General features: G+C 35.1%; 1 protein-coding gene across 1 annotated transcript in view; it reads right to left on the bottom strand.

Annotated features, from left to right (window-relative positions):
* Positions 1 to 15,133, bottom strand: part of WDR72 (WD repeat domain 72) — a 223,525-nt gene that overhangs the window by 80,306 nt on the left and 128,086 nt on the right. The window contains exons 15-17 of the mRNA XM_047766309.1: positions 11,489 to 12,306; positions 8,714 to 8,805; positions 4,814 to 4,893 (exon numbers count right to left, since the gene is read on the bottom strand). Coding sequence (XP_047622265.1) covers positions 4,814 to 4,893; positions 8,714 to 8,805; positions 11,489 to 12,306 — 990 coding nt within the window. The remainder of the gene's footprint in view (positions 1 to 4,813; positions 4,894 to 8,713; positions 8,806 to 11,488; positions 12,307 to 15,133) is intronic.

Raw genomic sequence — 15,133 nt, 5'->3', positions numbered from 1 at the left:
CACACAGACGTGGTAGACAGGCTTTCTAACCCCTGATTCTATATCCTTGGTGGTATATGTCCTCTGAAGATTCTATACCCTATACCCTTCCATCTCAGTAAAAGGCCAGCTTTACAGTACCTTAGCCTCTTGCTGGTAAGAGATGAGGAAAAGTCCAGGAGTTAAAGTTCAAGGAAAGCCAAGTCCTGAATCAGTGAGAGAAAGGAAGGCCACTGCTGATCTAGGTGAACTTTGGATACCTTTCCATTACTCTCCGCTGGCTTACAGTTAAACCTTCCATGTAGTCATGTCCCAGTGCCTGCTCCTTTCCATTCAGAAGCCTGTCCTGTGTCAAGATGACTCACATTCCATAATTGCCACCATCCCCTCTGCCTTATCCTGTCTACATAGGATACCTAAAGCTCTGGCTTTGGGACAGCACCGAGACTGATGATCTAGAGATGCTGATTCCAAAAACGGAATAGGCATTCATATAAGTATTTATTTAGGTTCTTTTATGTGTCATGGTAGCATGTAAGACTTTTAGGCTCCAGGAACACACAAAGAGCTTATCCTGAAGGCAGATGCTCAAAGAAGGGGCAGAAGGAACTGGGTGCCTGAGTTTCAAATATAGGGAGCTTCCTGAGAGTATCAGAGTAGCTTCCTGATCACTGACCATCCCCCTATTCTTGTCCAATTATATGCTTGGTTAGGTTGTGAAAAAAAGCTAATGAATGATGTGACTGTACTATTACATACCAAGTCTACTAACACTGTAGTACTGCCTTTCGTAATACAGATATATATAATGCTTCCTCATGCATATCATGTGATGAGATACTCAACCCTGTGATAGCTATTTTATACCATGAATACGAAATATAATTCTATACATCATGATACTAATGAATCATGCCTATTAAATCTACCATATGCTGATATATATATATTTACTATTAGCTATGATATCTACTAACATATACTATTCTAGAACACAGTAAGTGAAGCAGGCTTGTCATTTAGACATTCTGATGGGACAAACTGTTTTAATTATTCACAGTTTTCATCACTGAATTTATTTCATTTTAATCTTTTTGCACATTTAATTTGACAGCACTGCTTCCAAGATGTGAATGATGTGGTAGAAAGAGCTTGAGTCTGAAATGAAAAGGCCCAAGTTTCTTCTGATCCAGCTATGACAGTCACAAAAGCAACTTTTGATAAATTACATACTACTCTGAGACTTTGTGTCCTTACTTATAAAACAAAAGTCTGTGATACTGAGAACCTTCAAACACAGAAAGCTGTATGGTACTTGCTTCTAACCATACCTATAAAAATCAGGAAGATATAGGAGGATATTCTCAGACCTGTAACACATCCAGACTATGGTCTATCACTCAAATGGGCAACTTGCCCTAAACTCCCATGGGATTATGGCTGCCCTCTCACACTGGGATGATTATAATCTCTGAGGAGCATCCAAAATTTTGATTTAGAATGTCCTCTATCCACAAGATTTTTACTCTACAGCAAATCAGATCAACATTCTTATACAGGGATTTATGCAACTTCAATTAACATTTCTAATTATTAAATTTATATGCCATGACTATTTTAACTTAAATTTTGGAAAATTTGACATGTTTATCATGACAAATGCATACTGCAATAATAATTAATATGAGTATCATTAAAATATAAGATAATACAGAAATAGCAGAATAAACATATTAACCATAATGAGAAGGATACTAAGAGTCACAAAACTTAAAAGTGAATACAGAATGGGACATATTCAAAATATAAACTTTGTGCTCGGTGTGAAATAAATACTCAGAGAAATGGTACAACGTATATAAGCATATAATAGTGTTATCATATTATCTGGTATACAGAGGGCACTAAAACCATGCTAATGTAATTTAAATAGATTCTGTATACTTTAAGAATATACAGCTATAATGGGAAAAATAAAAATCTTTATATATATATATATATATATATAAAGTGTATACAGTATGGAAAGTAAAATTTAATGACCATTTCTAACTGTCAATATGTAAGTCTCTCTAGCATGTAAATACAGTAAATTTTGCAGATAGATAATACGCATTGAATTTTTTCCAACAAAATGTAAAATATATAGATAATTTTATATAACTGTGATTTTAATAGTGTTTTAGAATTGAAAGTACTGTGGCTATCAAGCTCTCTTCCTAATGCACATACAGTTTTCCTGAAAAGACAGATATGCAAAGTATCACACTCTCGTGAAGGAATGTGCAGAGATATATAATCAGGTTTAAAAATCCATCGGCTGGGACAGCCAGCCACATCTGGGCCATATATTAGAATTATAACTGCACCATAGCAAGCTAAAATTTTTAAGAGTTTTTCTAGAACACCTTGAAACAGCAAAGTCCTATAAAATAGCACAGAGCATTATGGAGACTCATAAGAGCCTCCATGGCCTATTTGGGTTTCAAGGTCCAGATTTTCTGGTATAAGAGCATTTTCCCAACACCCAGGCTCACACTAGCCTTTCGTGTATTGCATCATCCCCTAGAAAAGCAACAGTACTCTCTGGAGGCCTAGACCTCATGATTGCATCCACTGGTGTTAGATTATAAAATCCGGGGAATTTGCTGGTGGCTCAGTGGACTAAGGATCCAGCATTGCCACTGCTGTGGCATAGATTTGACCCCCAGAACTTTTGAATGCTATGGGTATGGCCAATAAATAAATAAGTAAAACCCAAGAAACTTGGGTGCTGCTTCAGAAACATGTGAGTTATCAACTACAAAGTTTGCTTTTGCTTGTCCAGCTTTTATTTCTATGCCAGGTGTATTTCACGTGTAAGAAATGAAAGAGACGCTCTCCAGACAAACTCATTCATCTGCAAAATTAACTCATCCTACCCATTCCCTTAAAGGCATTCCCCCTTCAACTTCTGAAGTAGGATTTTGTTCTTTTTATAAAATCATTCTATTACCATGTAGTATTCCCAAAATATGTTACAAAGTAGATTCAAGTTAATATGATTCAACTAACTGCTTAAATGAACAGCTTTAAAAGGAATTTGATGACTTGTATACTTACAAGAGCCTCTGTTTTTCCTGAAACACAAAGGAATTCTCATTCCCACTTTATACACAAGGAAAATAATTTAACAATTTAAACCCATCTTTCAGAGTTTTTCATGAGGTTAGTGGCAGAAATGAGGGGAGAACTTTGAAACTTAAACTTCATACGGAGTGAGTAATAAATGCTCTTGTAATATATGTCCTGCTGCCAGCATTTTACAGAAGGACATAGAATCATAGAATCTTGGGGTCCATTAGTCCAAACATGCCCAAACTACATTGCAATTTATTTGAAGGTCAAATGAACAACTACAAAAGTTCTTTAGTCAGAGCAAGTCAGGATAAATATTCTATTGCATTCTTTTTCTTAAGAATTTTTTTTTCCCATTGGGAAATTCTTTGGCTACTGGGAAAAAGATTCCACTTTTAATAGAGACTCTTTTAGTGTGATTGATAATATGCTGGTAAAATCAACATATACCAATGTTTGTCTGACTCTCACAGAGGCTTTCTGCATAGCCTTTCTGCACAGTCATTCATTAAATATTTATTGACTGGCTACTGTCACTGCTGCTTTTCTGGGCATTGGTGAAAGAGTTGAGTGAGACAAAGTCCCTGCTCTCAGCAAGCTTCTGTAACAGTGAGAAGACAGAAGATAAATAAGCAAAAATGCAAATGGTATAACTTCCATTAAAAGCAAACACAACAAAGAAAACAAAACTGGGTAATATGATGGTGACTGGAGCATGGGGGAGCAAGAGTATGGTGAGGGATCAGGGAAGACTTCTCAGAGGAGTCGACTTTTGAATACATATCCAAATGATAAATAGAAAAATGAGAATTCCAATCTGAGAGTATGGTAAGGTCCTGAGGTAGAAATGAACTTTGTGTGTTCTGGAAATAATGGGCAGATCAATGTGGATAGTGGGAAACATGGAAAATGATGAGGAAAGAGGTTAGGCTAGGAGCAAATCATGTAGGCCATGGCTTTAATAACCATTCCAACTCTATTTATTTGGTTTTGTGTGTCAACCTTCCCACAATTCATTCTGAGTTAACTTTGTTTCCCTCCAACCAAAAAAAAAAACCATTTGTAGTTGGAGCTATCATTATTCTTTTCTTGCAAATTGACATTTATTAAGCTCATGAAGAAGAAAAAAGTTCTAATAAATATTCATCTAATCAATGCATATATATTTATTATACAATGTACAAAGCTATCTACCCAAAACAAAACAAAACTACACAAACACAAAAAACCTTGAAAGAAGAAAGACTTAAATTGGACATTGAGGAAACCAGCTCTATAAATCATCTCACAGATGAAAAGGATTGAAAAATTATTTCTATTAATGAGAATTTGGTAGTATATTTGGTAAGTATATACCTACCAAATTCTCAGACCTAGCGATCTTTATATCACGGTACATTTTGAAATCAAATAATAGACATTTCTGCCACCAACCGAAACTTCAGTGAGCAATGAGTTCCCTAGAACAACATAAATATCCCTTCCTTTGCCCCCTCTATGCATACTCCCTAACGTGGTACATCTTTGTATATGTTATTTTCTACTTTTCCCTCATTACTAGTCTCTGCATTAGTCCTATTAGATGAAATACCCTGGAAGAAAATGTGTGAGGGCAAGAGTATCTATTTACTTGTACACTTGGGTAAAGGGGGATGTGAATACACCCCAGCAGCAAGAAAACTTTTCAAGAACTTCAAAAACATGAACTATATCATACCTGGACAGACTGATCTCTCCAACAGGAAATTAGCTTCAAAAGTGAAATGTCAGCTTCAGGTAGATGGGATTCACTCTTACCTAAAAATACATAGGACACATTTGTATCTTGAGAGTATTAAACATGGATGAGGCCCAATGATCTTCAACCCTGGCTGCACATTAGAATCACCCAGAGAGCTTTTTTTCCACAATCATTGATGCCCAGGTTCAATCTTCAGCTGATTCTGATTTAATAGGTCCCAGGGTGATAGTAGGGCAGGCATTAATACTTTTTAAAAGTACCTCAGATGGTGTTCATATATAGCTGGAGTCAAGAAACATTCATTAATTTATATATATATATTTTTTTCTAACAATTATATGAAGACATATTCACATCAAATCAAATTTATCTTTACATCTTAAATCCATCTCTGTACCTTTTTGCCAACAAAATGCAATGACTGACATGCCCTCAAAAAACAGATCACTGAATTTTACAACTCCTTCCTCATACAAATAATTCCTGAAATTCTACCTTGCCATAATCAGTATCTATCACACAGAAAATCCTATAAAAGAGTCCTGTGATTTGTCCTTACCCAGCTATACTACTATGATCAATAGGTATAGCACTTATGCTTTAATTTGACTCATTTTCTTAGGTATTGTTTCTCTTAAGTTTGCCCTCTTGAATGTCCTTTCTATCTTTATGCCCTAATGTTCAGCGTGAAATTTTAAGAGTGAGCTATGGCTTGGTTTATTTCAATTGATCCACAATTTCCACAGTTCCCTACACAAAAAAAGCACTTAATAAGTGCCTTTTCATTAGTTGAAAATGTACATATTATCAGCCAAATGAGAAAGATGGATGAATTAAGGCTTTCTGATGTCTAAAGTATATTAGCTAGGCCAGATCCAGGAGTGAGATAAGGAAGAGTGATGAGGGCTTGTGTGCTGGAGGGAAAATTACTATCGCTCTCTATTTAAATTGGCATATTAACATATATTTGGAATGCCACATCAACTGTTTAAGTTAGTATTAGTCCAATATGTTTTAATTGAATTACCATTTTATATATTAATAGATATGTTTGTGTGTGCATGCGTGTGTATATCCACATATCTCACATTAGGGGTCAAGGGAAATAAAATAGAAGGTATTGATATAATGTAAACTGAGAACATGAAAGAAATGTGTAAGAAACTTTTGACTCATTATTAGTGTTCTTTTTTTCCTAGTGGAACATATGATGTGAATTTGAAATGACCAAGAACAGTGCATAAAACATGTGAGTACGATAGAGAGCTATGAGTTTGGAGCAGTATTTCCCCCTTCTTAAGCACAGCGGGTAATAGAAGATTTTCTTTTGATCTCTTTCCTTCCTCCCTCTCCCATTTTTTTGACCTTGTGACTCCACCATCAAAGCTAAGTATTGGTCTCAACTGTAACTACTTACTGGCATTGTGGGATAGTTCACAGCACACTTTAATGTGATGTTAAAATTTTAATATGAGATGGAAATGAGAGCCAACTTTTCTTGGCAATGTCAGTGAATTAAAGAATTAATTACAACTTCAGAGGGAAAGATAAAAAGAAAACATCCCAGGCTCACCCATATTACTTGGCCATCATTTCAGATGATGGAAGTGAGTATTGGTTCCTGTCACCTCTTCACAATGAGCACTTCATACCTCAGGCTTGGACTTTATAGAATCAATGGCATGAAGTGAATCCCTCCTTTTCCTTCACCTCCCATTTTCCAGTTATTAAAACATAAAGTCATGTTTCCTCAGTAACTAATTGCATTTTAACTGCTATACATGCCACCTCTCAACATCAGGGAGATTGATCCTTAATAACACTAGTTGCTCAGGCTGCTTTGGTTGGGACATTCATGGGAAAAGTTGGGATCTCTTTGGCTCCAGCTAACAAATCTCTAGGTGTCTGCAGAAACCACTTATATTTTATTTTAATTCTAATCTCTTTCCCAGTGTTATAAAAAAATTAAAATTAGAGAAAATAACCCTAGTAAGGGGTACTAGTTAAGGAGAAGGCGGGCAGTCCAGACTGGGACATATATGCACATGAAGTCTGGAATCTTATTCCCATTTTACAAATGTAGTAAATACGGTTTTTAAAGGAGTAAAAGATATACCCAAAGTTTCATAAGTAGAAAGTGGCATACTGGATCCTGAACCTCAGTGGTTTATCTCCAAAAACTATTATTCTATTTTTTATTCATCCATTAATCCAAAAGCATTTGCTTAATTCCTTGCAGGCATTGTTCTAAGAACTGGGGACACAGCAATGAATAAAGCTGCCATAAAAAAAAATAATAATAATCTGGAGTTCCCATCGTGGCTCAGCAGTAATGAACCCAGCTAGTATCCATGAGGACGTGGGTTTGATCCCTGGCCTTGCTCAGTGGGTTAAGGATCTGGTATTGCCATGAGCAGTGGTGTAGGTCGCAGAGGTGGCTTAGATCCCACGTTGCTATGGCTGTGGCAGTAGGCTGGGAGCTGCAGCTCCAATTTGACCCTTAGCCTGGGAACTTCCATATGCCATGAGTGCAGCCCTGAAAAGACAAATGGTGATGATGATGATAATAATAATAATCTCCCTAGAGTTTATTTTGAGTAGCAAGAGGTAGATGGCAAATGAAAACATGATATACAGCATGCTAGATAATGAAAAGAATTATGATAAAACAGTAAACAGGGAAAGGCATAGGATAAACAGGGGAGAAGGGAGGATGCCTTCATGATAAGATGGCATTTGAGGAGGAATTGAAGGATGGGGAATGGGAGATGGAGGCGGGGAGCAGCAGGCTGACTTCAGTGGAATCTGGAGAAAGGGCATTCCAGGCAGAGGGAACAGTTAGTACAAAAATGCTGAACCCTGCCTCTTGTGTTTGAGTAAAAGTAAAAAAGGCTGGTGTAGCTGGAACAGTGAAGCAGGGGTTGAGTACAAAGAAATGAGGTCAGATAGGGGTTTGTGTGCAATGACATAGTAGAGCAGCCAGGTTATGCAGGGCCTTGGGAGCTCTCCTAAGCACTGTAGCTTTTATTCAGAGTGCAACAGAAGCTACCGACAGGTTTTAAGCAGTAGCGTGAGGTTCCAGCTGTTTCAAATAGATCGCCTTGGATGTCCAGTTGAGAATAAAGTATAAGAACCAAAAATAGGAGCAGAGAGATGGTTAGGAGGCTTCTGTATCCAGGCAAGTGGGGAAGAATGCTCAAACCAGGGGGTTGTCATGTAGGTAGAGAGCAGCGGTCAGACTCTGGAAAATATTCTGAATAGAAACCACATGATTATTAAAAGATGGAATGTGGGGTACCAGAAAGCGGGAAAGCCAAAACGACATTAAAGTTCTTGACCTGAGTAACTGGAAAGATAGAATTGCTATTTACTGAGATGTAGAAAATTTAGAGAGGATTTTAGGAAATAATTAGCCACTTGGTATCAAAAGAAAATCTAAACACCAAGACTATTAACCAGAAGAATTCAAAGACCATTATATAACCTTCTGATATAACCATAAAACTCCTTAATATAATCATCACTTATTTGATAATAAAAATACTGATGTAGTAAAACTTCCCCATAAATCACATAGGACCTTAATTTAATATTAAGATGTTCCCTTTGCAGAAAAGTTTCAGACTTCTAGGTATTTTGAAGATCATTTGATGAAATCCATCACATTACGTGTCTTTAAAGATACTTGTTTTAAAAACAAAGTTTCATATATATTTCAAATATGACAGAATATAAAACTGTAACCATGTAAAATGCAGAGTAAATCAAACAATAAATATGTATACTGATCCTTCTTAACTGTAGAATGTTATCCAGGTATAGCACTTTTATTTCACAGAAGAAAAAATTATTAGACTAGATCTGTAACTCCTTTACCATTTCGTAAATAACCATAGAAGCTTGAAATATTCAAAATATCATTCCCAGGATTTTTCATCTTGTTATGCAGAGACTCCATTTTGAAAGATCTGTTAAAAAGATTTAAAGTATATTATCAAAGATGTAGAAAATATTTTGAGAAATAAATTTAAGACATAAGTGCATGACCACTTAAACTAATTTTGGAATTGAAGACATTATGTTTATCAGTGTTCAACATAAATTCCTTGTTATTTCTTGTTTCCATAATTAGGCTTACCTGAAACCCTAACCAAAATTAAATTGTGACTCTTAGTTTACCAGAGTGATCCTGTGGCCCACTCTTACTGGAGGGGCTTTGCTTATTTTATACTTTAGGTCAGGTGATTTGTAGATAATGTAATAAATTTCTGAATCCTAATATGTTCATATCTCCCAAAGGATTATCCCCAGGTACCATCAGGACTTGATGAGGCAGGCTTTATCCTCGTTTAGTGATTCAATCAAAGGAGATTTCAGAAACTGCCCAAAGATATTCTCTTAAGTAGACAGCTCTTTTCTTAAAATTCATTTACGTCATGTACTCACAGTTAAGGATACAAAAATTTCTCCACCTTCACAACCACGGTGAAATGTTAGCAGAATTGCCAAATTTTCCTTTTTCTGGAAGGATTTAGTATGACTAATCCCATACACATTATTTTGATTTCCTGAAGTGTGATACATAATCTCTGACAGCAGATCAGATCTGAAGTGATTTATTTAGGGAGGCAGTCTCTAATTCTGACACCACCACTTTAATAAAGAATTTTGTAAAGAATTCACTTATGTGTGGCAATGATTTTAAGGCCATTTAGTGGAAGCCATGCTGAAAGACCTTAATCTCCCTATAGGGCACCAGGTACATCCTCCACATCCTATATTCTGTACCAGGAACAAACTCAGAATGAAAACCTCTGGTAACAATAACTAAGACACTCATCTGCTCTGTGGGGTCATGATTAGGCTAACAAATATAATTAGTTTTTAAGAATTTGAAGAAATCTTGATGATTACCTATTCTAGTCATTTCATTTTGTAAATGAGGAAAACAAGGCCCAGAAGGGCTAAGTGACTAGCCCAAAGCAACATGACTAGTTAAACAACAAAACCAGGATTTATTCTTAGGTTTTCAGGCTCCATTGACTACAATTTTTATCATACTTTAAGGATTATTTAATTTTCTTAGTTACAGAATGAAAAGTGAAAGAAGTCTATCTGGAATTAAAATACCTATATTATATATACTATAAATTATAAATGTGAAGTTATATGTTATATAAATAAATATATATATGTATATATATACACACACACAAATATATTTAAAGTGAACAGAAGAAAAGAACATAGAGGAAAATTAATTATAAGAATCATGGAAATTCACCAGTCTCTGTTTTCTCATTATTAGGGTCACCAAATAGAAAATGGAAAACCCTATAGCATATAAGTATTGTAATGGAAGGAAACCTAACACTTAATCTACATGATCCATGCAGACTTGCTACCAGACTGTAGGTTCACTGAAGGCAGAAACTCTATATCACCTGGTACAGATATTTGTTAAACTGAGCTCTTATCAAAGAACAGAAATGTCAAGGACCGTTTGCCACCATGTAGTGAGCAGTTCAAACACTGTATCTTCTATAAAGGTTTTCTGATAGTTTCATCTCACACTAATTATTCTCTTTACTCTGACCATCTGTAATACATCTATAACCTATATTACATATGTTTCTCCTTGTTCCTTCAGTGTTTTCTACTTATTTCATATGTATTTTTGACTGAGTTTCTACCCAAATGAAAAATTTATTTGTATTTCCTCCATAAGATAGTGCTAAAGACATATTTAGTAAGCACTTGGTGAGCTGAATTTAACCTTCTAGCACCATACTATAAAAAATTGTTGAATTTTAGCAGTGGGAGAAGATAAACACACAGAATCAAGGTGAGCAAACAGCCTCTGGAATTAGACTAATGAATGCTCAGCCTTGAATCAGCTTGGAAGGCACTGAATTAATCTTGGGGTTGATACTTTGTGGCCATAAGCCTCAATATTCTCATCTATACAATGAGCAAAATAATCATACCTATAGCTGAGCTTTGCTGTGCATATGAAATTAAATCAGGTATGTAAAGTCCTTACGTGGTGACTAGTATATGTTAAACATTCAAAAAACAATAGCTATTATTACTAAATGTACTTTCTATAAATGAATTAGTGATAACCTCTTCTATTGTAATAAGCCAAAGTGTAAATTAAGTGGTGGGATTTGAGGTATGAAATTTTTCAAGATTTTCCTTTCCTGATGATATATGAAATATATAATCATAGGCCTTTACTTAAATAAAAGCCTCTTGTTCGTATTTAATTCACAACAAGTATAATGGATTTCAAGGTGTGTGTAAATCTATTTATCTACCTATTTACTGAAACATTCAGCATCTAGCACTGTGATTTTCCTGGCACATATTATAAGAGTGTCAGATATTGGTTGGATGAATAAATTTTAAAACATATAGATTTATTGCCCAAATTATTCTCCAATATCAAATAATTAAAAGGAAGACTATCTTAAATGTGTTTTGAGCTAAAGGAGAAGTTGCATATATAGTCTTCATAGGAAGGAAGGAAGGAAGGAAAAGAAGGAAGGAAGGAAGGGGAGGGAGGGAGGAAGGCTAAAGAACTAAATATAACAAATGATAATTTTTTAATGTAAATAAGAATAGTCAAAATCTCTAGTTACATCTTACCTGTCAATTCCACAAGCAAGTTCTAAAGGCATATTAACTAACTTATTAACTAAAAATAGCTTGCTCAATAAGTAAACTATAGTGTTTGACTCTTGCAAAGGATCAGAAATATTTTCCAGTCCTCTTGGCATCCCAGCCTGATTTGGAAGAGTGGAAGTATATTTATTTGACAAGTCCAAAACTTTTCTGGAAAATAAATTTGCTTTTGAGTAGTCTTTGTTCATTTCAGCATTGCATAAATCCCAACCTGGCAGCATCAGTGAAAAGTGATCTTCATTTGAAGCAAGTCCTAAAGAAACGGGACCCTGAAGCTTTAAAATATTGAGATGCTTAATGCAGAGATTATCTAATTCTTTATCCACTCCCCATGGTAAAAGACAAGATAGGAGCAATTTAGCTGTGTCTATTGTGAGGTTGGCATCAAATTTGCTTGATTGCGTAGGGTGCCTCTTTTTGGAGCTCTTTATTTTCTTCTGCCTTTTAATGCCATCATTTTCTTCTGATAATTTGATGGTATTATCTCCTTGGGTTGGGCTTTCACTAACAGGCTTGGCTTCTGCCTCCACTGAGAGAGGAACACAGGCAGTTTTATTTCTTTTCAGCGTCAGTGTTTTCTTCTCTACTGTGCTTTTGGCTCTTCGCAGGATCTCACTGCCATAGAAGGAATTGGAAGTGTCAACATCACAGATTGGAGTAGGCAGCAAAAGTTCAACAAGGTTTTCCAGATCAAATAGAAGGATATGAAAGCCAATGTTACCCCATTTTGTCTTCACAGGCATCACATTAAAAGGTCCTGAGAAAAACTTGGCATCAGCAACCTAAAGCAGATTTAAAAATGCCATAAAAGGAAAGTATTAATTAGCAGTATAAATAAAGGCAAGCCATTTCAATTTTTTGCCTTGGCTATAAAAATTGCCCTCTAAATTAAACATTCTATATTCTAATATTATTTTTCCTTTCTCAAAGTTTCATTTTTCCTCCAAGAAAATAAGAATTAGGCCTATAGAGTAAGATGGCATCAGTTTAACCTGTTTTCAGATGCACTTTTGTGTGTGTGTGTGTGTGTGTGTGTGTCTTTTTAAGGTTGCACTCATGGCATATGGAGGTTCCCAGGCTAGGGGTTGAATTGGAGCTACAGCTCTGGCCTAGCCACAGCCACACCCACAGCAACGTGGGATCAGAGCCTTAGCCATGTTTGTGACCTACACCACAGCTCACAGCAGCACTGGATCCTTAACCCACTGAGCAAGGCCAGGGATCAAACCAGCAACCTCATGGTTCCCAGTTGGATTTGTTTCTGCTGTGCCACGATAACTCCCAGATGCACTTTCATATTTCCCTACTGATAGAGCCATGAAAACATACAACAGGGGAAAAGTAGGTATGAAAATTAAGAAGCTCAGTTAGAACAACTGCAAGAATTTAGTAAGTTTTTTTTGTCTTTTTGCCATTTCTTGGGCCGCTCCCGCGGCTCATGGTGGTTCCCAGGCTGGGGGTTGAATTGGAGCTGTAGCCACCGGCCTACACCAGAGCCACAGCAATGCAGGATCCAAGCCTCATCTGTGACCTACACCACAGCTCAGGGCAATGCCAGATCTTTAACCCACTGAGCAAGGCCAGGGACTGAACCCGCAACCTCATGGTTCCTGGTCGGATTCGTTAACCACTGAGCCACAATGGGAACTCCTTTAGGAAGTTTTTTTAACAAAAGTGGTCTCTCCAAATTTGCTTAAAGTTCTAAATAATTGGAAGTAACTTAAATGTCAACCAATATTAAATTGCTTTTCTTTCTTTCTTTCTTTCTTTCTTTCTTTTTTTTATTTTTAAGGCTTGCCTTGTGGACTTGCATTTGTTCTTTCTCTAAGATGATTTTGCCCTAGATCATGGTGGGCTCCCACACTTCAGTTATATTCCTGTTCACTTAGGAGGCCTTTCTTGAGCACCCTGTACCCTCATGCCAACCCATTACTCTCTACCCTCTTCCTTGCTTTTTTTCTTCATAGTACTAGTTATTACCATATGTGAAATATTTATTTGTTTACTATATATTTTCCCCAATATCATTCAAATGCCACCTTTGCAGGAATTCTGTGCATTGCTTTATTCCTGATGCCTATGAAATATTGCTACTAAGGGACCCAATAAATATTTGTTGAATGACAAATATTTATTGTAATGTATATATACATTGTAATGTATATATACAATGGAGTATCATTCAGATATTTTAAAATGATGGTGTTCCTTATTTATTTATTATTTATTGGTAAAATATGTTCCATTAGGCAGAAGAAAATATCCTTTTTGCAAAACTATGTGTGTAAATATATAGATATTTTAAAAGATTGATATACACATATATATTTCAGAAATATAAATACATGTATATATTAATATATGATACATAATAAATTATGTATTATATATGACCACTATATATAATAATATAAACATATATGTGTATAAAGTCACAAGAGGCATTTACCAAAATGTTTACAATTAAATAAAAAATCAAAGTGGGGACAGTTAAAAAACACTTTTTTTCCACCAATAAGATAATCATTGTATAATTATTAATAAATAATTTTCACAAATCAAAAATTTAAAGTATTAATACAGATTGAAAAATGGACAAACAGCATCAATAGCAATTCACAGATAATGACATTCTAATTAAAATACAAAAAATGTTTACCACTAGTGGGAATCAAAAAGTAAAATTAAGATAAAATACCATTACTAATAATTAATTTAGTAAAGAAGATTTCTTACATTATTTTATTTTGTAATGTTTAATACATACAGAGTAATATGTAAACCATATATTTGGTCTTTTTAGGATTATCAATGCCACTTATCAAGAAACATAGATAAAACTATATAGCATCATTGTTTATAACTGCCCCAAACAAGACACAACCTACATGTCCATCAACAGTGAAATGGATAGAGACACTGTGATGTATTCATGCAATGGAAAAATATACAAAGAAAATGAAAAAACAATAGACATTCAACAATATATATAAAAATGTATGAATTTACCTATATAATGTTGACCAAAGATGCTGGACACAAAAAAATTAACTGTTTAATTGAAAAAAACAAAAAGAAACCAACAGGGTTTGAAGAAGCATTCATAGATAATAAATCTATAAGGATAGCAGCCACATTTGGAGGGCAGGGAGGACATAATTTCCAGGGTGCTGAATATTTTATTATTTTAGATAGTGATTATTCAGGGGTGCACTTTGTGACAATTCACTGAGCTTTTACATTTTTGTCCTGTGTTCTGTTTATTTTTTCTGTATATGTTATACATTTCATTGTAAGTAAATAATGTAACTTAAATGTTAAAAAAAATCAACAATGCATCCCCAACTGGGTTAAAGAAAATAGAACCTGCTCTCATTCTATACCCCTGCCTATTGTCATAGGTAACGGATATCTTGAATTTCATGTCCATGATTTCTTTGCTTTCATTTAATGTCCAAATCTTAAATATCTATTCTTAATTGACCTATTTAATTCTGCATGTTCTTAATTTTTATAAAAATATTATAATTTTTGCTGATTTGCTTTATTTATGCTGAATGTTGCATGTGTGAGATTCATATTTGTTGATGATTAGAGCTGTAGCTTTTT

This window comes from Phacochoerus africanus, chromosome 2, assembly GCF_016906955.1.
Source record: "Phacochoerus africanus isolate WHEZ1 chromosome 2, ROS_Pafr_v1, whole genome shotgun sequence".
NCBI classification, from domain to species: Eukaryota; Metazoa; Chordata; class Mammalia; order Artiodactyla; family Suidae; genus Phacochoerus; species Phacochoerus africanus.
The sequence above is the reverse complement of the archived record's forward strand: the minus strand, read 5'-3'. Positions and strand labels throughout refer to the sequence as shown.